The sequence below is a fragment of the Hypanus sabinus genome, chromosome 21 (genome assembly GCF_030144855.1).
Source record: "Hypanus sabinus isolate sHypSab1 chromosome 21, sHypSab1.hap1, whole genome shotgun sequence".
Lineage (NCBI taxonomy): Eukaryota > Metazoa > Chordata > Chondrichthyes > Myliobatiformes > Dasyatidae > Hypanus > Hypanus sabinus.
Window position 1 is genome coordinate 66,073,338 of NC_082726.1, and position 25,666 is coordinate 66,099,003.

At 43.5% G+C, this 25,666-nt stretch overlaps 1 protein-coding gene across 1 annotated transcript in view; it reads left to right on the plus strand.

Annotated features, from left to right (window-relative positions):
- The window catches only part of wdfy4 (WDFY family member 4), a 306,893-nt gene that overhangs the window by 251,402 nt on the left and 29,825 nt on the right, over nt 1–25,666 (plus strand). Inside the window, exons 51-55 of the mRNA XM_059946114.1 lie at nt 12,121–12,274; nt 14,131–14,222; nt 16,204–16,416; nt 19,959–20,094; nt 23,283–23,440. Coding sequence (XP_059802097.1) covers nt 12,121–12,274; nt 14,131–14,222; nt 16,204–16,416; nt 19,959–20,094; nt 23,283–23,440 — 753 coding nt within the window. The remainder of the gene's footprint in view (nt 1–12,120; nt 12,275–14,130; nt 14,223–16,203; nt 16,417–19,958; nt 20,095–23,282; nt 23,441–25,666) is intronic.

Sequence of the window (25,666 nt, forward strand, 5' to 3'; positions counted from 1 at the left end):
TCTTGAAGAAATAACAAGCAGGATAGACAAAGGAGAATTGTTTAATGTTGTGTACTTGGATTTTCAGAAGGCCTTTGACAAGATGTCACACACGAGGCTGCTTAATAAGTTACGAGCCTATGGTATTACAGGAAAGATTCCAATATGGGGTAAAGCAGTGTCTGATTGGCAGGAGGCAAAGAGTTGTAATAAGAGTCAGATTGGCAGCCAATGATTATGGTGTTTCACAGGGTTCTGTGTTGGGACTGCTTCATTTTACATTATGTCAATGATTTGGATGACAGAATTGATGGCCTTGTGGCCAAGTTTGTAGATGATATGAAGGTGGATGGGCAGGTAGTGTTGAGAAAGTAAAGAGGCTACAGAAGGTTTTAGACAGATTAGGAGAATGGGCAAAGAAGTGGCAGATGGAATACAGTGTTGGGAAATGTATGGTCATGCACTTTGGTAGATGAAATAAAAGGGTCGACTATTTTTCTAAATGGAGAGAAGATTTAAAAATCTGAGCTGTAAAGGGACTTGAGAGTCCTTGTGCAGGATTCCCTAAAGGTTCATTTGCAGGTTGAGCTGATGATAAGGAAATCAAATGCGATGTTAGCATTCATTTCAAGAGGACTAGAATATAGGAGCAAGGACATAATGTTGAGGCTTTATAAGTTGCTGGTTAAGTCTCACTTGGAGTAGTGTAAGCCATTTTGGGCCCCTTATCTGAGAAAGACTGTGCTGACATTGGACAGGGTTCAAAGGAGGTTCACAAAAATGATTCCAGGAGTGAATGGCTTGTGCTCTGAGGAGCGTTTGATGGCTCTGGGCCAGATGAATGAGAGGGGATCTCATTGAAATCTATCAAATTTTTAAAGGCCTTGATCGAGTGGGTGTGGAGAGGATATTTCCTATGGTGTGGGAGCCTAGAACCAGAGGGCACAGCCTCAGAATAGAGGGATGTCCATTTAAAATGGAGATGAGGAGGAATTCCTTTACCCAGAAATTGGTGAATCCTTGGAATTTGTTGCTGCATGTGGCTGTGGCGGGCAAGACATTGGGTATACTTAATGCATGAAGGGATAGAGGGAGAATGCAGGAGATTAGGGCTGAGAGGGAAAATGGATCAGTCATGATGAAATGATGGAGCAGACTCAATGGGCCAAATGGCCTGATTCTTCTCCTATACCTTATGATCTTATGGCCTTCTCTATATTCTTAGCTGGCATTCAAAGTTCAAATTTCAAAGTAAATTTATATGCAAAGTACATATATGTCTCCATATACAACCCTGAGATTAATGTTCTTGCAGATATTCAGAATCAGAATCAGACTTTAATCGCCAAGTACCTGTGCACCGGCAGAAGTTGTCTCTCTGCTCATAACAATAATAATGATAAATATAAATGAAAATATAGATTATACATACAGGTAGTGCAATCCAAGTAATAGTTAGCCGACAGTTAACCGGCAGTTAACTGTTCAGCAAAGTGACCGCAGTAGGGAAAAAACTTCTCCAGTGCCTATTAGTCTTAGTCTGGAGGGATCTGAAGTGCCTACCAGACAGAAGCAGTTCAAACAGTCCGTGCGCAGGATGGAAGGAGTCCTTTATGATGTTCCCCGCCCTCTTCTTCAACCTGGAAGAGTACAGGTCCACAATAGAGGGCAGGGAGGCTCCAATTATGCGCTCGGCAGTCCTCACTGTGCGCTGTAGTCTGGTTCTATCCTGCTTGGTGGCGGCTCCAAACCACACAGTGATGGAGGTGCACAGGACAGACTCAATGACTGCAGTGTAGAACTGCAGCAGCAATTCCTGAGGCAGATCGTATTTCCTCAAGAGCCGCAGGAAGTACATCCGCTGCTGGGCCTTCTTCAATACCAAAAAACACAATAGAATCATTGAAAGACCATAAGTAACAAGAGAGGCAAACAACCAGAGTGCAAAAGGCAACAAACTGTGCTAATGCAAATACAAACAATAATAATAAACAAACAATAAATATCAAGAACATGAAATGAAACGTCCTTGAACGTGAGTCCATTATTTTTTGAGAGGAAAGATTTAGTAGGAACTTGAGGGGCAACATTTTTTTGCACAGAAGGAGACAGTAACATAGTGGTTTTACCACATTTTTACTTTGCCAACAATAACCACTTGTGTTTGATTCCTGCCTTTGTCTTTAAAGAGTTTGTATGTTCTTCCTGTGTCCACATAAGTTTCCTCCATGTCTTCCAGTTTCTTCCCACAACACGGGGTTAGTAAATTGTGGGAATGCTATGTTGGCACTGGAAGCATGGTGACACTTGTGGACTGTTCCCAGAACTTCCTTGCTGATTTGATTTGATGCAAATGACACATTTCATTGCTTTGATGTACATGTGACAAGCCAAACTGCTCTTTCATCTTTCCATGCTGTACCTGTACATGGAATGAGGTGCCAGATGAAAAGGTTGAGACAGGTGCAATGGCACCTTTTGAATGACAGTTGGACAGGTACATGGATATGAAAGGTCAGAAACTGAAGTTCAGGATCAGGTTTAATATCAATGACATATGTTGTGAAATTTGTTGTTTTTGCAGCAGCAGCACAATGATAAGTAGTGTTAATGATAACACAATGATAAGTAACAGCACATGATAATAGAAAAAGTGTGAATTACAGTGAGTATATATATTAAATTAAATTAAATAAGTAGAACAAAAATAGATGGGTAGTGTTCATGGGTTCAATGTCCATTCTGAAACCTGATGGCAGAGGGCAAGAAGCATTGAGTGTGTGCCCTCTGGCTGCTGTACCTCCTCCCTGATGGTGACATGTCCTGGGTGATGGGGGTCCTTAATGATGGATGCTGCCTTTTTGAGGCATTGATTTTTGAAGATGTCCTGGATGCTAGGGAGGCCAGTGCCCATGATGGAGCTGACTGAGTTTACAACTCTCTGTAGCTTATTTCGATCCTGTGCGGTAGCACCCCCCCCCCCACCCCACCGTACCAGACGGTGATGCAGCCAGTCAGAATGCTCTCCATGGTTCATCTGCAGAAATCTGCAAGTGTCTTTGCTGACATACCAAATCTCCTCAAACGTCTCTCATGACGTAAGGTACCTTCTTTGTGGCTGCATTGATATGTTAGGTCCAAGTTAGATCCTCGGAGGTATTGACACACAGGAAATTGAAATTGCTCACTCTTTCCATTTCTGATCCCCCTATGATGACTGTTGTGTGTTCCCTCGTCTTACCCTTTCTGAAGTCCACAATCAATTCTTTGGTCTTACTGACATTGACTGCAAGGTTGTTGCTGCCTCACCACTCAACCAGCTGATATCTTACTCCTGCACACCCTGTCATCACCACCTGAAATTCTGCCAACAATAGGCATATTGTCAGGCATTAGAATCTCAAAGAACATGAGGGCTGTTGGGTGGCCAATAGTCTCTCAGGCAGAGTTAAAGGAGAGTGAAGAGACCAGTGAAAAGAAATTCAAATGCTGATATTTTTAAATCACTCACCATTTGCTTGATAGTTTTCTGTTATCATTGCCTGTTAGCAATTTTTCTATTTAATATCAAAATATTAACAATATCCATAATTGTGTGCAAGCATTGCCACCCCACCCCCCCCCGCATTGATTAGATTCCATTGTCCTCCAGCGTACACAGACCAGAGCCACCGCATTAAGCTTAGGGAAGCTGAAAAAATGTTTGTGCAGAGTTGGTTATTAAAACTTAATAAAAAAATTCTTAGGAAATATCCACAGAGGTAAAAACATATATAGTTGGCTATTAAAATCATTAATCAGCCTACATGTGTGTTGTCAATTCATTGGAATTTTTGATTAGTTTTACTGTCTCTGGAGCAGTATTGGTCATGTGAATTTCAACTGTTCTTTGATTAAATTATTTTAGTTGGAAAAAACACCAAATAATGCCATTGTAATATAAAATCAGTGTGCTTAGCTCCACCTGTAATGTTCTCTTATTTACTGAGTAAAGAGTCCAGTTTGTTGCTGTTTAGTAGTGATAAAGGAAAGAGTTTAACCTTTAACACAATGTCCAGATGTAAGCTTGAATTTAACTTTCCGCAGAATCTTCCAGGTGAGTTGATCATTACCAGTTTTCAACTCACCACTAGGTGGAGTAGTGCACAGGCACTGAGACCGGCTCACGGGATTCAGATGCGAGTTGGCCGCATGTTCTGTGTCCGGAGAAGGGAAACTAAGTCAGGGAGAGAGAGAGAGAGAGAGAGTGTGTGTGTGTGTGTGGTGAGTGAGAGAGACCTTGTGTGTGCGACAGAGAGAGAATGATTGTGTGTATGTGAGAGAGAGAAAGAAAGAGAGTGAGTGAGTGTGGCGGAGTGTGAGTGAGGGACAGAAAGAGAGTGAGTTGGGGAGTGTGTGTGTGGAGAGTGTCTGAGAGCATGTCTGAGGGACAGAATGTGTGTGTGTGTCCCCATGCATGTGTATAAGAGAGAGAGGGTGCAATATGAAGGAATGAGATGGAGAAAGCAACCCTTGTAGATACACACACAGTGTTGAAAGGAGGGAGGTGCCACACAATAGCCTAGAAGGGGAAAGAGAGATGGGAGCAAAGGGTAGTGAGAGCCAGTGAGGATGCAGTGTCTGTGCAGGACAGGGCTGACACAGGAACCAAATGAGAAAGAACAGAGATCACCTAGAATTCCACTGTTCCTGAGCCAACCTGGCGGTCAGCTCCATGGGCAATCCTGGGTTTTACCTAGACTGGAATCTCTCAGTTCGGGCTCAGAGAGACTTTCATCTTCCCACACCTGAGCTCAGAGAGTTTTCACCTGAAGGCACCTAGAGACTGGCTTATTAAGATTAAATCAGTTTACAGTCTGCAATACAGTTAGAGGTTAAACTATACTGCCAATGAGGACAACATGGCAGATAGTCACAGACATCGAAAGGAATGAAGTTTATAAGGAATCGAGTGGCCGCAGGTCCATATTGATTGGGTGATTCAGGGAGGTGAGATGTTGCTGACACTCAGGTACTGAGTGATGGAGAGAAGTTGAACAAGTTGGGACATTATTCACTGGAGCGTAGGAGAATGGGGTCAGTTACTGAGGTGCATAAAATCAGGAGACCATAGATAGGATGAAAGCACTCATTGTTTTTCCAAGGGTTGGCAAACCAAGATCTAGATGGCATAAGTTTAAGATGTGAGCTACGGTCGGGGCACAAGTTTAAGGAAGGAACTTCAGGGGTATGTTTGTCACCCAGAAACAAAGTATATGGAATATTGACCTCTCTCTGGGCATGGACAACACAAAAATGGGTGGAGAGGCAGGTAGTTTTGAAGAAGCAGGTAGGTGCAGAAGGACCTAGACTGATGAGGAGAATGGGCAGGAAAGTGGCAGATGGAATACAGTGTCAAGAAGTGTATGGTCATGCACTTTTGTAGAGGGAATAAAAACATAGACTATTTTCTAAACGTTTAGAAATGTCAAAATCTGAGGTGCAAAGGGACTTAGGAGTCCTTATGCAGGATTTCCTAAAGGTTCATTTGCAGGTTGAGTCATTGATGAGGAAGGCAAATGCATTGTTAGCACTGTTAGGACAGAATATAAGAGCAAGAATGAAATGCTGAGGCTTTATAAACCACTAGTGAAGCCTCAGTTGGAGTATTGCGCGTAGTTTTGGGCTTTTTAAGAAAGGATGCGCTGACATTGGAGAAGGTTCAGAGGGTGTTCGTGAGAATGATTCCAGGAATGAAAGGCTTATTGTATGAGGAACATTTGATAGCTCTGGGCCTGTACTCGCTGAAGTTTAGAAGAATTAGGGTAGTATCTCAGAATATTGAAAGGCCTAGATAGAGTGTATGTGAAGAGGATGTTTCCTACAGCGGTGGGAGGGGGGGGGGGTGAGTCTTAGACCTGAGTGCACAGCCTCAGAATAGAAGGATATCTATTTATAATGGAGCTGAGAAAGAATTTCTTTAGCCAGATGTGGGTGGAGTTGTGGAGTTCATTGCCACGGACAACTGTGGAGGCCAAATAATTGAGTGTATTTAAAGCAGAGGTTGATAGCTTCTTGGTTAATCAGGTTGTCAAAGGTTATGGGGAGAATCAGGAGTATGGGGTTGAGAGGGATAATACATCAGCCATGATGAAATGGCGGAGTGGGCTTGATGGGCCAAATAGCATTAAGCTATTCCTATGTCTTCTGGTTTGAAAGTGAGTGATATCTTCTTATCAATTAAATGTCACTTGTCCAGGAGAATGACAAAACTATTGTAGTACTGTCCAACTTGACAAATTTTGATTTCTTAGCAGTGCCATTGGAGAGTTAAAGACCATAAAGAAATTTTGAAAAAATGAATGCCTAAAGGAACTGCAAAAGGAACAATAAAATGTAATAAAAATTGTCTGAGACGGAGTTGAGTGTAACTGGTAAAATTTAATATAAATGGCCTAAGGATGTCAGAGAGAGATTGAAATACCATAAAAATGAGAAGGGACATATTCCAAGGAGTCATGGAATGTGATCAGAAAGGGAAACTCATTGAATATTAACAATAGGTTTGATAGCATAGCTTACAGTCCCAAATATTAGCAATTGGGTTTGATTCCTGCCAATCTCTGTTAGGAGTTTGTATGTTCTCCCCGTGACTGTGTGGGTCTTCTCCAGGTACTCTGGTTTCCTCCCACACCCCAAAGGTGTATAGTGAGGCTTAGTGAGTTGTGGGCATGCTATGTTGGCACCAAAAGCATAACAACACTTGTGGGCTGCCCCCAGCACATCCTTAGACTGTTAGAATGCAAAAGATGCATTTCACTGATGTACATTTGACAAATAAAGCTAAAGTTTAATGGAACAAAACTTGATAATTTCACCCTACCAGTAGCACTGAGAAAATCAATGAGGTTGGAGGAAAAGATCATCAGTTCTGGTGACCTTGACATAGCTGTGATCACAGAACCAACACCATTTCCTGGTTAGTTTTTTCAGCTGAACAGATTACAGCTTCATAGTTGTTAAACTGTGCAATAGCTTCCGGCAGAGTACTTGCAGTGTATCCTGCTTTAATTTCAGAATTCCAGCATCTGTACATCTTTGCTTATTATTAGAGTCACAGAAACAGGCTCTTCGGTCCATTTAGTCCTTGCCAAACTATTAATCTGTTTAGTCCCATTGGCTTGCCAATGCCCTCCCATCCCTGTACTTATCCAAACTTCTCTTAAAAGTCCTACAACCTACTCTAGAACCATTAGGCTGATCAATAACTTCAATCACCACAACTCTGAAATGATTTTATGACCTGCAGTCTCGCATTCAGTAGTTTCTAGCAGTTAAGAAGGAATTAGGTGTTTGGTCCAGGTAGAGAAATAAGCAACTATTTTATCTTTGAGTAATTGGGTTGGGTGAGCAGTTTTGAGATGGGATAAGGTCTGGAGTGGGTTATCAGGGATCAGGAGAGGATCTGCTGCTGGAAGCTGCATCACTGCCTGGTTCGGAAATTGCACCATCTTGAATCGCAAGACCTTGCAGCGGATAGTGAAGTCAGCTGAGAAGATCATCGGGGTCTCTCTTCCCACCATCACGGACATTTATACCACATGCTGCATCTGCAAAGCAAACAGCATTATGAAGGACCCCATGCACCCCTCATACAATCTCTTCTTCCTCCTGCTGTTTGGGAAAAGGCTCCGAAGCATTTGGGCTCTCACAGCCAGATTATGTAACAGTTCCTTCCTCCAAGCTGTCAGACTCCTCAATACCCGAAGCCTGGACTGATACCTTGCCCTATTGTCCTGTTTATTGTTTATTGTAATGCCTGCACTGTTTTTGTGCACTTATGCAGTCCAGTGTCAGTCTGTAGTCTAGTGTAGCTTTTTCTGTCTTGTTTTTTGTTTGTGTAGTTCAGTCTAGCTTTTGTATTGTGTCATGTAACACCATGGTCCTGAAAAACGTTGTCTCATTTTTACTATGTACTGTACCAGCAGTTATGGTCAAAATGACAATAAAAGTGACTTGACTTGAATGGGTTTGGAGTTTCAGAGGGGGTGAGCAAGAGGTGATGCAGGGCTGTGCAAGTTGTAGGACAAAGAAATGGATGGAAAAGAACTGGGGGTGGGAGGGTATATGAGTGGGTGTGACAAAAATGGGTCTGTGGTGTAAGGGAATTTGGGAAGAAGGGAGTAATGGCAGGGTGGTGAGGAAGCAGTGGAGGTGATCTGGGAGAGGTTTTAGGGAGAAGATCATGGTTGTGGTGGGGTGAATGTTCCATTTGAGAATACATTCCAGGGATATGTGTTGTTTCAAGGTGAATAATAAAACAATATTTTACCGTGGGGGAACTAGGGATGAGTTCTTAATGGGACAGGTTTTCTTAAGATACCCTTCCAGATTCTCATAGTCATCTCTGGGTCTACAGGTGATCCTCAAATGACTATCTGCTGAAAGGGCAATCAATTTCAGGTCCTCCAGAAGCAGAATTAGGCCATTCAGCCCATCACTTCTGCTCTGCCATTTGATCATGGCTGATTTATTATCCCTCTCAATCCCATTCTCCTGCCTTCTCCCTGTAACCTTTGACACTATTACTAATCAAGAACCTATTAACTTCTGTTTCCAATGTACTGAGTGACTTGGCCTCCTCAGGTGTCTTTGGCAGTGAATTCCACAGATTCACCACCCTCTGGCTAAAGAAATTCCTCCTCATCTCTGTTCTAAATGGATGTCCTTCTATTCTGAGGTTGTGCCCTCTACTTGTAGGCTCTCCCTCTATTCAAAGCATCCTTTCCACATCCACTCTGTCTGGGGCTTTCAATATTTGATAGGTTTCAATGAGGTTCCCATAATTGTGAATGCAGCCCAAATTGGGAAGTAAACTCCGTCTAAGGCAAATATTGTCCACATAATAAATACTGTGATCACGTTGTGTAAAGCATAAGCAGCAAGACTTGTCTCCGCCCACTGTTAACTGGGGTCAATTTTTGAGTTTTCCCAACTAAATGTAGAGAAGGCTAAGGATAAAACCTACTCCCTAAACTACACAAGCTGAACGGATGTCAGGATCAAATTAGAATGAGCATATCTACCCAGGTACCGCTTGATGGATTCAAAATAGTTAGATGTTAGATCTGTAGAAGAATATTTAGCTTATTATAAAGTAAGAATTTTTCCTTCTTTTCTGATCCTTCTATGGCCTCATCTGTCTCCTAACACCTCCCTATAATGCATTGTTATTGTTCTACCTCAGTGCACTCTGTAATGATCTGATCTGTATGAACAGTATGCAAGACAAGCTTTTCACTCTATCTTGGTAAATGTGACAATAATAAACCAATACTTTCTTTAAATTCCCCTAAACTCTGTGAGGCCATCTCCCCAACCATCTCTGCCACTCTATCTCTACGTCCTCCTCCAAAGCTGTCTTCAATCGAAGCTTTGACCAAGCTTCTGGCTTCTGGCCCTGAACCTTCTGATACATTTCATATCATGTTTGAATGATAACACTTCCAGTTGTGAGGGGCGGTCAAAGAATGAAGGTCTGGCAGCCTTTGGGATTGTCTCATAGTTTCCAGGAATTAAATATTAATCTGCTGGAAACTGCAGTACATATGGAAAGAGGAATTTAAAATGTGTTTCCACTTTTCATGTCTTTAAATACTTTTGCTTATTGTAAAAGACATTGGAGATGTTGGACCAAGCAGGTTGGTTAGGGTGGTAAGCTGCAGAGGTGGAGTTGCCAAATGGAAGTCAGTGAATGGAAACACCATTCCATGGCTCTCCAGAACATCTGGAAAGGAAAATACACCGTAGAGTACAAGTACATGGTGGTATGATCGTGGTGACAGTGTGGTGAAGAAGGCTTTCGGCACAGTATCCTACAGCATTCAGGGTACTGAATATAGAAGTTGGGAAATTAAGTTGCAGTTGAACAAGATGTTTGTGAGGCTGCATTAAGTATTAGCTTTACTTTTTGCATGTACATTGAAGCATTAGAACACTCAATGAAATGCATCAAATCAAATCAAGTTTAATTATCAATTAAACCATACATAGAGACAGCTGAACGAGACAGCATTCCTCTGGAGCCAAGGTGCAAAACATTCAAAATAGCAAACAAACATTCAAAAATAAAGAGTAACATAATTCAAAATATCGAGCAAAGAAGCATATTCACTCATTACAGTCCAAGGCCGTGAGCAATGATGTCCAGCAATCGATGGTACAGTCTCCCAGCAGTGTACAGACGCGTGAAAGACCAACACAGTCTGAGAATGCCAACACTTATAGTGCCAACATAACATGCCTACAAATTACATATCCTAACCCGTACATCTTTGGATTGTGGGAGGAAACCAGAGCAAACAGATGAAGCATATGTGGCCACAGGGAGAACGTACAAACTCCTTACAGACAGCGGCAGAAATTGATCATATCCGATCATAATCACTGGAGCTGCAAAGCATGATGCTAACTGCTACTCTACCATGCCTCCCAGATTTGGAATATTGTGTTCAGTTTTGGTTACCCTGCTAGGGGAAGGAATCATTAAGCTAGAGAAAGCAGAGGAGATTTACAAGGATATTGCCGGGGTTCAAAAGACTGAGTTATGGAAATAAGTTCAGCAGGTTGGGACATTTATTGGAGCATAGGAGAATGAGGGTCACCTTTCAGAGGTTCATAAAATCAGGAAGGGCTTAGATAGGATGACTGCACTCAGTACTTTTTCTGGGGTAGGCAAACCAAGATCTGGAGGCTATTGGTTTAAGGTGTGAGGGGAAAGATTTAATAGGAACCTGAGGGATGACTTTGTCACCCAGAGAGTGTTCAGTATATAGAATGAGCTGCCAGAGGAAGTAGTTGGGGCAGGTGCATTAACAACATTTAAAAGATGCTTGGGTGGGTACATGGGTGGGAAATGTCTAGAGGGATTTGGGGAAATGGGACTAGCTTACATGGGAATCTTGGGAGGTATAGACCCATTGGGCTGAAGGACCTATTTCCACTCTGTATAACTCTAGGACAGAGATCTGCTTGTCATCACGATTGAAACCTGTAGCTCAGAGTCACTGACGGTGGACATAGGGAATTGGTTAAATTATACGAAACAGAGAATATAGATTTCAAAGGTCGAATTTAATGTCAGGGAAATGTATACAATATACACCCTGAAATACTTTTTCTTCACAAACATCCATGAAAACAAAGAAGGGCCCCAAAATTTCTCCTTCCAGTAAAGAAAACACCTTCCTCTGTACCCACTTTGACCTTTTCTCACGTGCCTATTACATCCCCTGGTTCCCCTCTTCCTTCCCTTTCTCCTATGCTCCACTCTCCTCTCCTATCAACTTCTTTCTTCTCCAGCCCTTGACCTTTCCTACCTACCTGGCTTTACGTATCACCTTCCAGCTAGCCTTCGTTCCCTCCACCCACCATTCTATTCTGGCATCTTTCCCTCTCCTTTTCAGTCCTGAAGAAGGGTCTCAGCCCAAAACATCGACTGTTTATTCATTTCCATAGATGCTGCCTGACCTGCAAAGCTCCTCCAGCATTTTGTGTGTGTTGCAAAAATAGTGGTGGAAGGTTGATCGTTTTGGAACTGGAGGCAAGTGTACAGTGGAGTTATGCCTGGCCCACTGAATGTCTTAAGGGTGAAATGGTGGCATGGCATTTAGTGTAGTACTATTACAGAGCCAGTGCCCACTGTCTGTAAGGAATCAGTATGTTCTCCCTATGATCACGTGGGTTTCTTCCAAGTGTTCAGTTTCCTCGCGCATTCCAAAGATTGATGGGTTCGCAGGCTAATGTGTCAAATGGGTGTAATTGGGCTGCTTGGGCTCGTTGGTCTGGAAGGGCCTGTTACTGCTCTGTGTCTATAAAGAGGACTGCCATGAGATATGGACAGAGTAGAGAAAGAAGCTATTCTCATTGATGGAAGTGCACATGGAGACAAACACTGACATGAGGAAAGTAATTTTTCCACAGTGAGAGGTTGGAGCCTGGATTGAACTATCCTGGGAAGTCCTAGAGATAACACCATTCATGTAGAAACTGGATAAGTCTTGGAACAGGGCAGTGGGGAATTAATGGGAATAAGGGACGAGTTTGGACTCAATGGGTTAAATGGCCCCCGGTCCTGTAAACGTTTGGTGATTCTGTCTCTAGGGAGGGAGTTTTGACGTGGCGGACAGGATGTTTTTCAACATTAAGAAGGAGTGGGAATCATCATCCAGGGACAATATGAGCGACGTGAGGGAACTCACCCCGGAGTTCTTCTACCTGCCCGAGTTCCTGCTCAATCACAACAAGCTGGAGTTCGGTATGTATGATGGATCATCAAGTGACAATGTGGGGTTCTTCTGGGCATTTTGGTTTCCTCCCACAGGCCAAAGAGCTGCAGATTGCATGGCTTATTTGCTACTGTGGATTGTCCATTGTGGTTGGAAAAGGGATAGAATGGCAGGGCGGTGCAGTTGGTGAGATTAGGATTCAGATTCAGAATTATTTATCACACATAATTGAAACATGCAGTGAAATGGTTCATTTGCATTAACAAATAACACACCCAAGGATGTGCTGGGGACACCTGCCAGTGTCACCACACATTCCGGCATCAACATAATATGCCCACAATGTTCAAAATGATAGCAACACAACACACAGCACAAGCAGCATCAACAACGACAGCAAAACAAGCCTACATGCCACCCTCACACACAGTCCTGCGACCTCGGATCAAACTGTCTCCGGGCCTCCAAGCCTTTGTCCCAGATTCCTAGACAAGCTGACATTGGGGCTCCAACATGTAGGAGGCGACAAGGATGAAATGAGATTGAGGTGAATGGGGGTTTGTCTGTCAGTGTGGACTCAGTGGGAGGAGGAACCCATCTCTGTGCTGTGTGGGCTAATTAATGACCTTGAGGTTCACCAAAAATCTATGACATCCTTGTGACCCCAACTCATCCAGAGAAAATAACCCTAACCTCTTCATTTATCACATACCCTCTAATCCAGATAGCATCCTGGTAAACCTACTCTGCACCCCATCCAAAGCCTTCATATCCTTCCAACAATGGACTGGCCAGAACAAATAATGAATGCAATAATCTAGACAAGGCCTAACCAGAGCTTTATAGACCTGACGCATGGACTGAATGCCTCAGCTAAAAAGGACAAGCATATGGTGCCCATTGTTTACCACCCGATCAGCCAGTGTCAGTGGGCGGTAAACCAGTGTAGGATTTCAAAATGCGCTTTACACAGATTTTATACATGACTATGTATTAAATCAGGTTAAAATGCATCCAATATCAAGGCAATTTAATGCCTATCAGACTGAAATACATGTAACTGCTCTATTATATCCACAGCTGACACATCCTTGGCCAGAACCATATATGTGTGTGTTGATACACCTGGAAGTATCAAAGGAGCTTTGGGGCTCAAGGGGGTAATGGTGACACTAACTTGTGTGCTGAACTTTACGAGTCAGGTTGCTGGTCTGTGAATAATTTTAATGTTATATGAGGTAACCCGACCCATTGAGAAACTTAATTTCACAAAGTTCCCCTCCAGATATGTCAGGTTTTCTGGTTTCAGGTTACTGTCTCTGGAAAACTGCAAATCCTTCCTAACTTTTCCAGGAGTGGATCTCTGACTGCATGAGACATGCATGCCATAATGCCTTCTCTCCTGATATCAGCTATGTTCTTCCAGAAGGGATGTGTGCTATCTGAATTCAGTATTGTTGGCAGGCTTCAACTGAATCAGCATTGTTGGATCCAACTGTTTAATTCTTAGATTAGACTGTTTAATTGTTATTTTATTTGCAGTTTTACAATTATTTATATGAAGAAGAAGAAGAAAGCCCTTAACTCTGAGTGGAGTCATCGGGACACCATCGTGACAGCATTTTTTTAGCAGGCTTTCTTGTTTTTACGAGGCCGAGTTGCTAGCTCGATGCTCAACCCAGCACGGATGGAAAGCGTGCAAGGAAGCCGGCTGGATTTGAACTCGGGAGCCTTCGCTCTGAAGTCTGGCGTTGATGCCACTACCCCACCAGCTGGCACAATTATTTATATGCTTGCATGTCTTTTAAGTAGTGCCTCTTTCCTGACTTCTGAAAGAATCTTGGATTTATACATCAGAATCAAACAGCATTAAATATATTTGCAGGCTCTATGCAGGACGGGACTACACTAGGGGATGTGATTCTTCCTCCTTGGGCTAAAGGCGATGCTCGAGAATTTATCCGGCTTCATCGCATGGTGAGTACTGCTGGCTGACTAAAGAGTCACAGAACTCTACAGCACAGAAAAAGGCCCTTCAGCCCATCCAGTCCATGACAGGCTGTTATTTGGCCTCGTCCCATTGACCCACACCTTCTATACCCATTCCATCCATTTCCTATCCAAACTTCTAATAAATGTAATCAAGCCCACATCCAACACTGTGGGAGGAAAGGAACTGTTAGCATTTCAGACTGAAACCCTGACGCAGGATTTTGATCCAAAACATTGGCAATTGCTTTCCTTTCCCAGATACTGCTCAATGCACGGAGTTCCACCAGCCAATCATTTCTGGCCCTTAACCCGCTGTTTATTTATTTATTTATGTATGTATGTGTGTATGTATGTGTGTATGTATGTAGAGTGGGCTCTCTGAGCCCATCCCACTGAAATACACCTGTGTGACCTATTAACCTATATGCCTTTGAAATGTGCAAGGAAACTGGAGCCCCCGGAGGACACCACACGGTCTCTGGGAGAGCGTACAAACTCCTCACAGGCAGCGGCATGAATTGAACTGTAATAGTACTTCCCTAACTGCTAGGCTGCCGTCCCGCCTCATTTCACTGTAATATTACAGTAATGCCATTGTATGTCTAAATTTTAAAACATCTCTAATAAAAAAATAACATATTGAACATTTCTAACTTGCAAATTACTTACAGTAATTCCCAGAACAGGGGCAAGGGGTAGAAATTTGTCAGTTAGGATTGAATTTGAAAGAATTTTCTTTACATCAGAGCGACATTATGATTTGTCTTTGTGACAATGTGAAAACAGTCAGAAAAGTTGATGAGGCCAGGGAGCACACAATTCCCTGTTGCATCTGGCAGAGCGAGGGTTAAATAGACCTGGGCCTGTCTACAAACACTCTGCTGATTTACGTGGTGATTAATAACATCCTCTCTCACCTTTGCAAATGCTAATCTGTTAATTGTTCATCCAAATGGATCAATTTAGTGTCTCATTATTTACTAATGAACAGCCAGCTCTGTAGAACTGTCATACTTGTGTCCAATAAACTGGTCCTAATTTGTCTTATTATTGTAATTATAAATCAGTCAGCAGCACTGCCCATGTTGGATGGTTTATACCTCAGCTTGGATTTCATTTATGTTTGTAGTTTTACTCTTGTATATGTAAAGCAGTTAACCATCCAAGTGGAACTCAGAGAGAGGAGTGTGGAACAAGCAGCCAGCAGAAGTAGTAGATGTGGGTTTAATTGTCACGTCTAAGAGAAGTTTGGAGTGGTGCACAGATGAGAGAAGGAGGGAGGGCGATGGTCGAGGTGCAGGTAGATGGAATTAAGAAGGAGACCTGGCTGGCACTCTAGACGGGTCAAGAGCCTGCTCCTGCACTGTAGGGTTCTGTGACTCTATGACAACATGGCATCAGGTTCTTCAGCCCATCAAATCAATGCCAGCTATCAACCACCCACTCTTTTTACACTCTCTTCTACATTGAATAGCAACTGCTTGAGGGTCACCATGGTAGTGTAGTGGTTAGCGAGACAATATTACAACTTGGGGTGTCGGAGTTTGGAATTCAATCCTGACATCACTTGTAAGAAGTTTGTATGTCCTCCCCATGAACACTTGGGTTTCCTCCAGTTTCCTCTCACAGTCCAAAGACGTAGGTGTACCTGTTTGTAGATTAATTGGTCTTTGCAAATTGTCCTGTGATTAGGCTAGGGTTAAATCGGTGAGTTACTGATGGCGTGGTTTGAAGGGCCAGAAGGATTCTCTGTTGTACCTCTAAGTAAATGAAACATTAACCTTTAAATTAGATTTACAAAATCTTAGAACGTTGATGAGTTTATTTGATCTTGAATATCAGTGCATTATTTCAAGATTATTTCAATAAATAAAATAAATCAATCAAGAATTAGTACATTTAAAATAAGATGAACTAAATGGAATCAATGTGCTGCTTCATGCACTGTCCTTTTCTCTTCTCACAGGCTTTGGAAAGTGACCATGTCTCCACCCACCTCCATCACTGGATAGACCTCATATTTGGTTGTAAGCAGAAGGGTCCAAATGCCATTGAAGCAGTTAATGTTTTCCATCCTTATTTCTACGATGATCAGGTTGATCTTAATAACATCAAGGACCCAATGAAAAAAGCTACCATTCTTGGTTTTGTCAGTAACTTTGGGCAGATTCCTAAACAGGTACAAGTTCTTGTGATTTCAATATTTTTACAGATTTCTTTGAAATTTTCAAATTGGTCCTTTTCGGTTATGATTTCCAGAGGTTTCTCTGAGTGAGAAAGTGCTGTGTAGGTAAACACAGTTCTTTCCTGTCAGATTCCTCCTTCAGCCCTTTACCTCTTCCCCATCACCTCCCAGCTTCTCGCTTCATTGCCCCCTCCTGCATCCACCCACCTTCCCCCTCAGCTGGCCTCACCTATCACCTGCCAGCTTGTGTCCCTTCCCTTCCCCTCACATTCTTATTCTGTCATCTTCCCCCTTTCTTTCCAGTTCTGAAGAAGGGTCTGGGCCCGAACCATCCCCCTCCACGCTTCCTGACCTCCTGAGTTCCTCAGAGTGTCTATCGCATATTCCTCTGTAACTTCCGCTATCTGCAATGGGATCCCACTACCTAACACATCTTTCCCTCCCCCCCCCCCCACTTTCTGCTTTCCACAGGGATCACTCCCCATGCAACTCCCTTGTCTATTCGTCCCTCCCCACTGACCTCCCCCCAGCACTTATCCTTGCAAATGGAACAAGTATTACACCTGCCCTTATATCTCCTTCCTCACCACCACTGAGGGCCTAAACAGTCCTTCCAGGTGAGTCAACACTTCACCTGTGAATCTGTTGGGGCCATACACTGTGTTTGGTGCTCCCAGTGTGACCTCTTGTATGTCGGTGAGACTTGATGTAGATGTTGAGACCGCTTCGCTGGGCACCTACACTCTGTCCACCAGATGAAGTGGGATCTCCCGGGGCCACACATTTTAACTCCACTTCTCATTTCCATTCCGATATGTCAATCCTTGGCCTCCTCTACTGTCACGATGAAGCCACATTCAGGTTGGAGGAACAACATCTTGTGTTCCAAGGCGACACAAGATAGAGGTCTATAACCTCTGTTGATACCCCTGACCCCTCCCACCCCACCCCACCCCATCCCTATCTCTATCTATAATTTTAGTCTGGTTCTCTTTCTCTCTCTTTTCCCCCCTCACTATAATCTCCCCTCAGCCCTACCTTTCTTTCTCTTTTATTTCCCATAATTCTCCACCTTCCCCCTAGCCCATTTCCCTCCAGCCTATCACTTCCCAGCTCTCTACTTCATCCCTCCCCCCCTCAACCATCCCATGTTACTGATGAAGGGTTTCGGCCCGAAATGTCGTCACTACCTCCTCCCATAGATGCTGTCTGGCCTGCTGAGTTCTGCCAGCACTTTTGTGTTTTTATCTTGTGTTCCGTTGCCTCCAACCAGATGGCATGAACATTGATACCTCGAACTTCCGGTAATGGTGCCCCCCCCCCCTTTACCATTTCCATTCCCTTTTCCCACTCTCACCTTATCTCCTTGCCTGCCCATTGCCTCCCTCTGGCATTCCTCCCCCTTTTCTTTCTTCCATGGCCTTTTGTCCTCTCCTATTGGATTCTCCCTTCTCCAGCTCTGTACCTCTTTCACCAATCAATTTCCCAGCTCTTTACTTCACCTCTCCTCTCACACTCCCAGTTTCATCTATCACCTTGCGTTTCTCTCTTCCTCCCCCCACCTTTTAACTCTACTCATCTTTTCTTTCTCCAGTCCTGCTGAAGGGTCTCAGCCTGAAACATCGACTGTACTCTTTTCCACGGATGCTGCCTGGCCTGCTAAGTTCCTCCAGCATTTTGTGTGTGTCACTGTTGGATCCTGATGTTTTTGTGATGCAAGGTTCTTCTGAAGTCAAAAATGAGGCATAACCTGTGTTACTTATGAATCTTTTATTATGCAAAACAAGAACAAAGGAGATAAGGGGAAAAAGAAGAGTCCAGAGAGCAAAAGACAAAGAGCCTAGTGACAGAGAAATGAACAAAGAGAGAACACATATAAAACCCCCATGTTCCATGGGGAGGACTTTCAGCCTCCTTACAGGGAACAGCAGGATTGAACTCTGAAGCCCCAAACTAAACCCACATGGTCTGGTCTTCTTATACCAGACTGTTAATGACATTCACATTCTATTAAGTAAACCAATAAGGTAGCCCCTTTTCAAGTGATGCGATACCTACCTCTGAAACTGCGAGTCTTCCAGTCAAATGGGGCAGCGTAGTAGTTTAGTGGTTAGCATAAGACTTTACAGTACCAGCAATCTGGGTTCAATTCCCACCACTTCCTGTAAAGAGTCTGTTTGTTCTCCCCATGACCGTATGGGCTTCCTCCACATGCTCCAGCTTCTTCTCACAGTCCAAAGCCATTAGGTTAACTGGTCATTGTAAATTATCTTGTGGTTAGGCGAGGGTTAAATTGGGGGATTGATGGTTAGTGCAGCTCGAATGACACGCTTGAATTCTGCACTATAGCTCAATAAATAAATAAATACATACAGACAAAGGTGACAGTGATTAGCAGAAAACATACTGAACATAAGTGATTATACAAACACAACCAAGCATAAACAAACTAACTGCAAGGAAAATAACAATTCTACAATTCAATCCGACAGCAAGTTGCTGAAGGAGGTGGATAGATTCCAAGACACCAGTGGGGAGAGAGTAAGAACACTGAGAAGTAGGGTGACCGATGATTACATTAAGAGATGGGGCAATCTTGCTGGGTCCTGATACTGTGTTTCATGGCATCATTTACTCGCTAATTGACCTTGTGCAGAGCAGACACTTAAGAGTCAAGCTTGTCAGTGGGACTGGAGACCATAGGTCATAGGTGTGGGTGCAAAAGTAGGCCCTCAACCCATCGAGACTGCGCCGCTACTCGATCATGGCTGATTTATTTTCCCTCTCATCCCCATTCTTTTGTCTGCTCCTTCTAACCTTTGATGCTCTAAAAACTCAAGAACCATCAGCCTCCATGTTAAATATGTCCAATGTCTTGGCCTCCTTGGCTGCCTGTGGCAATGAATTCCACTGATCCAGCACCCTCTGGCTGAAGGTGGTGATGGAATCTGATAGGGAAGGGAGGTGGAAAATGGAATAAAGCAGGGGTTCCCTTCACCTTTTCGTGCTCGGTATCTCCCATCTGTCTTTCAGTCTAAATTAAGAGTCTCAGTCTCGATCTGTCCATCCCCTCCCCACCTGCTGAGTTCCTCCAGCATCTTGTGTGCTGCTCCCGATTCCAGCATCTGTGGTCTCTTGTTGCTGTGTCAGGCCAACCTAAATGGCAGTTAGAACTGTGTTCAGCAATAGCCTATTTATTGAGATTCAGTGCGGAATAGGCCCTTCCAGCCCTTTGAGCCACACGCCTTAACCCTAGCCTAATCACGGGGCAATTTATAATCACCAATTAACCTACCAACTGGTGCGACTTGGGATTGTGGTCACGTGGTCAAGGGGAGAACGTACAAAATCCTCACAGAAAACATCAGGAATTGAACCTGGGTCACTGGTACTGGAAAGCGTTGTGATAATCACTACATTACTGTGCAACCATCCTTCACTCCTCCTGGTGTTAGCCTCTGCTGTGTAGGCTGTGAAGTGATGAGCTTTCCTCTGATAGACAGGCTCACAAATCTTTCTCTTTTGTTTGCTTTCAGCTTTTCAGGAAAGCTCACCCTGCCCGTGCAGTCCCAGCGAAGTATTCCTCAGGGAAGGACAGTCTCCAGTTTGCCTCCATCCAGCCCTTTTTCTACCACCTACAGAACCTGAAACCCTCTGCTGTTCCCGTGATAGGTATTTAAAAACAAAGATCTCTGAACCTTTATAAACCTTTAACTGAAAAAGTTTGATGTGTCTCCTGATTGTGAGTAAACTAATCAATGAGAGCCGCTCAAATGCAGATCGATCTGTTGTCTGTCACAGTGACAACGCAGCTGTTTGTGAGAGGTATGGGTAACCATCTGCAGACTTTTGCCAGAATTTGTCAGACTTGCTGCCCAACTTCATAAAGTATTTATGCTGGGCAAATGTGTCACATTTGTCTCATTTGTAAAACTTAAGAGAAGTTTGGATGGAAGAGTTTGGTGGGATATAGCTGGGGTGCAGGAAGATGGAACTAGGCTGAAGATTGGGTTGGCATTGACTAGAGGGACAGAAGAGCCTGTTCTGTGCTGTTGTACTCTGTGACCAAATATAACAGAATCAGCAAGGGTTCCCTGCTCTTCAGCTGGTGGTCATGGTGTCCCTGACAATGAAAATAAAGGGACTGGATTAATTATTTGTCACATGTGCAGCACATCGAAACATACAGTATCATCTGCGTCAATAACCAACACAGCCCGAGGACGTGCTGGAAGCAGCCCGCAAGTGTTGCCACACTTCCAGTGCCAACAGAGCATTACCATAACTCACTGACCTTAACCCATGGGAGCAGAATTAGGCCATTTGACCCATCAAGTCCACTCCGCCATTCCATCACGGCTTATTTATTTTCCCTCTCAATCCCATTCTTCTGCTTTCTCCCAGAATGTCTTTGGAATGTGGGAGGAAACCCATACAGTCACGGAACAAATGTACAAAATCCTTACAGATAGCAGAGAGAATTGAACCAGGGTCACTGGTACTGTAAAACAATATCTTGCTGCTCATATTATCCAGACATTAAATAAGCTTTGGAGTAAAAAAAAACCTGACCATCTACAGACAATCAGCTGTTTCAGGAAAGGTTAAGGCAGCTGGTGTCTGGGTTTCTCATGTGGCCAGATGACAGTGGGCTTTAGAATTCTTTAGTACCGGAAGCTCACTGTTCTACAAGAACTTGACTTTGATGTTAAAAATGATATTGTGAAGATGGCGCTGGTGAGACACGGTGATGTGTTGCAGGCAGCAAACAGAACTACTAATAATTCTATCAAATATACTTTTTCTGGATCTCTGCAATCTGTAGCCTGTAATTTTTCGCTGAGAAGCATGCTTTTGAAGTGTTTGTATGACCTGGCATTTTACTGGTATCCTGAAATATTTGGTGAAAATACGTGTATGGCATTTGGGCTAGGCTGAATCTTCGGGCCAGACTGAAGAGGTGGGGCATTGGTCCAAAAGCTTATAATGAACTGAGTTTGGCTGATTCAAGCACCAAGCCAGATTAAAATGATTAAGTTGTTGAGGCTGAGGGTGGAGGACCAACTCACTACTCCTCACTTACCTCAGCTGCATCTTGTAGGCATTGCACTTGCTCAGAGATGAACTGGCTCTGTGGCTGTGGACTGCAGCCATTGGGCTTTTGGACCGACTGGAGCCCAACTGGCTCCGTGGCGTGGAATTTGGGGTCTTTGCAGTTCATGTTCTGTGGATTGTTTGCTTTTTTTAAAATCATTTCCACAATTTGTTCTTTCTTTTTCACACATTTGATGTACAGTATGACTGTCTTTGTAGTTTGGGTTCCTTTGTGAATTTTATTGCATTTTTTTGTTTTTAGAAACATAGAAAACCAACTGCACAATACAGGCCCTTCGGCCCACAAAGTTGTGCTGAACACTTGTACCCATAGCCCTCTATTTTTATTAAGCTCCACGTACCTATCTAAAAGCCTCTTAAAAGACCCTATCATATCTGCCTCCACCACCGTTGCCAGCGGCCCATTCCACGCACTCACCGCTCTCTGAGTAAAATCTTATTCCTAACATCTCCTCTGTACCTACTCCCCAACACCTTAAACCTGTATCCTCTTGCAGCAACCATTTCAGCCCTGGGAAAAAGCCTCTGACTATCCACACGATCAATGCCTCTCATCATCTTGTACACCTTTATCAGGTCACCTTTCATCCTTCATTGCTCCAAGGAGAAAAGGCTGTGTTCACTCAACCTATTCTCATAAGGCATGCTCCCCAATCCAGGCAACATCCTTATAAATCTCTTCTGCACCCTTTCTATGGCTTCCACATCCTTCTTGTAGTGAGGTGACCAGAACTGAGTACAGTACTCCAAGTGGGGTCTGACCAAGGTCCTAAATAGCTGCGACATTACCGCTCGGCTCCTAAATTCAATTCCATGATTGATGAAGGCCAATACACCATACACCTTTTTAACCACAGAGTCAACCTGCACAGCTGCTTTGAGTGTCCTGTGGACTCAGACCCCAAGATCCCTCTGATCCTCCACACTGCCAAGAGTCTTACCATTAATACTATATTCTGCCATCATATTTGACCTACCACAATGTACCACCTCTCACTTATCTGGGTTGAACTCCATCTGCCACTTCTTGTGCCTGCAAGAAGGTTGCATGTGGTATACATTGATAATAACTATGAACTTTTTGATGGTCTGTGCTTTGATTACAGAATTACTGCACTGCCAGTGTTATTCAGCGTTACCTGCTCGGTCTTTGTGATTTATTCTCCTTGCTGAGGATGTAAAGCAATGTATTGTACACTACAGTAGCATAGCGGTTAGCAGAATCACTTTACTGACCCAGTGTTCACCAATCAGGGATTGATTCCCATCACACTCTGTAAGGAGTTTGTACATCCTTTCCTGCCTGGGTTTCCTCTGGATGCTATGGTTTCCACCCATGTTCCAAAGACGTGTGGATTTGTAAGTTGTGGGCATGATATGTTGGCACCGGAAGCATGGTGATACTGCAGGCTGCCCCAGCAGATCCTTGGACTGTTGGTCATTGATGCAAATGATGCATTTCATTGTGTGTTTCAATGTACATGTGATAAATAAAGCTAATTTTGGCATTCCAAAGACATGCTGGCTGGTACAAATTGAAAATTATCCTCTGTAAAAGGCTGCACTTTTCTGGGTGCTCAGATTTCCTTCCACATTCCAAAGAATAGTAGGCCAATTGGTCATTGTAAATTGCCCTGTGATTAGGTTAGAGTTGCTGGGCAGTATGGCACATTGGACTATATCAACCTGTTCCGCACAGTGTCTCTAAATAAATAAATGATCCTTACTGTTCTCATTTCACACAGCGTTAATGAATGGAGCCATTGGACACATCGTTGTCACTGAGAAGGAAATCCTTGCTGTGGAGAAGAACTCTTTGCTCATGCCACCTGTCTGGAACAAAACCTTCTCCTGGGGCTACGATGACTTCAGCTGTTCCCTGGGAAGCTATAGTAACAACAAGGTGCGTAAAATACATAAACTGCTGATAGCCAATATTTCTTCATCTTCTGCCGTCGAGACCACACAATGACATGAACATTGAATTCTCCATTTTCATGTAACCTCCTCCTTCTCTAAACCTCTTATCTCTCTCTCCCTCCCCCTCTCCTAATCCATTCAGCACCTGCCACACTCCCACCATCCCCATCACCCTCTCCAGACAGTCCGTCTACCCACCAGCTACACGCTCCTCCCACTTGGATCCCTCCCATCTGCCCCCCCCCACATCTCCCCTTTTTAGGTTCCATGCTCCACTCTTTCATGTCAGATTCCACCATCTGTGCTGCAACCTCGACGGACACCACATGTTTGTGACGTTTGATCTGAAGGTTTGTGAATATTGCAAAAATTACAGGATAGGAAATAGGAGGGGGTCACTTCACACCTGCTCCATCCCTGAACAGGATCATGACTTGCAGTATTGTGAACAGTTTTGGGTCTCTTATCTAAGAAAGAATGTGCTAGCATTAGAAGATGTGCATGGAAATGATCCCAGGAATGAAAGGATTTGATGGCTCTGGGCCTGTACTCACTGGAGTTTAGAAGAATGGGGGAGGCAGGAATCTCATTGAAACCTACCGAATATTGAAAGATAGAGTGAATATTTCCCTTGGTGGGAAAGTCTAGGAGCAGAGGGCACAGCCTCAGAATTCAAGGAGTTCCCTTTAGAACAGAGACGAGGAGGGATTTCTCTAGCCTGAGGGTGGTAAATCTGTGGAAGTCATTGCCACAGACAGTTGTGGAGACCAAACCATTGGGTATCTTTAAAGCAAAGGTTGATAGATACTTAATTAGTAAGGGCATCAAATCAGCTATGATGTAATGGTGTAGCAGACTCGGTAGGTCGAATGGCCTAATTCTACTCTTGTGTCTGATGGGCTAATGGTCTTATGAAGAAAGATCAAGCCCACGTTCTCATCTTTGTCCCATAACCCTTGATTATTTGCAGATTTAAAATCTACCTCCTTTCCTAATATATTCATAGATTCAATGTCAACAACTCTCCGAACAAGGAATTCCAAAGACTGACAACACCTGGGAGAGGAAATGTATGTCCTACTATCCTGAGACTACTTTGTCTAGTACTGGAATCTCCCAAGTGGGGAAGTCTAACCTCCCAGTGTTTGCCATTGAACCCTCTAAAAATCCCATGTTTTAATTACATCCTCCCTTTCTCCAAGTTCATTGAGCTACCTACCCAAGCTGCTGAACCATTCCTTGTAAATCAGTTGGATTCTGCAGGATGACAACTACCCTCTCAGAATCAGAATGAGGTTTAATATCACTGCAATATTTCATGAAATTTGTTGTTTTGTGGCAACAATACATTGTATCACATATTAATAAAATGCTATAAATTACAATTGGAAGTACAAATGTTTGTATATAAAAATGAAATTAAATAAATAGTGCAGAAAGAGAGCAAAAAAATAGTTGAGTGTTGATGAGTTCATTGCCCATTCAGAAATCTGATGGCAGAGGGGAAGAAACTGTTGTTGAAACGTTGAGGGTGAGCCTTCAGGCTCCTGTACCTCTGCCTTGATGAGAAGAGGGAATGGAACTAATGTATTATCAGTTGAAATGTTCTTATTGATGAAACAAATATGCAAGACAAGCAGATAGAGAGACTCTGTGCTGTGTCTGATCCCAGTTAGTCAGGTTTCTGTACAGTCTAGCTGTGAGTGAGAGGTGGTGGTCACAGGAGAAAGAGACACAAAGACAGGTAGGCTTCCCGAGCAGCGGAGATCGGAATGCAAACAAAGGCAGCAGAAGCGGTTGATTGAATTGTGAAGCTGACCAAGTAAGGTGGAGTCACAGAGAGAAATAACAGGCGTACACCTCCTGCTCTCCCCTCCCCTCCCTGGATGCAGCTGCCCATCACTTAGTGGTGACACGGTAGTGTAACAGTTAGAGTAATACAAATACAGTGCCAGTGACACAGGTTCAATTACGTTGTTCCTTGTAAGGAGTTCCCATTCTTCCTGTAACTATGTGGGTTTCCTTCCACATTCTAAAGATGCACAGATTAGCAGATTACTTGGTCACGCGTGTAATTGGGTAGCATGGGCTCATTGGCCTGTATCTCTTAATAAAAATAAATACATAAATACCACCCCTTCACCTGGTTCCAAGTATTACTTGCTTGTTCCCGCCTCATCAGTTCCCTTCACCTTTCTAAACTGACTAC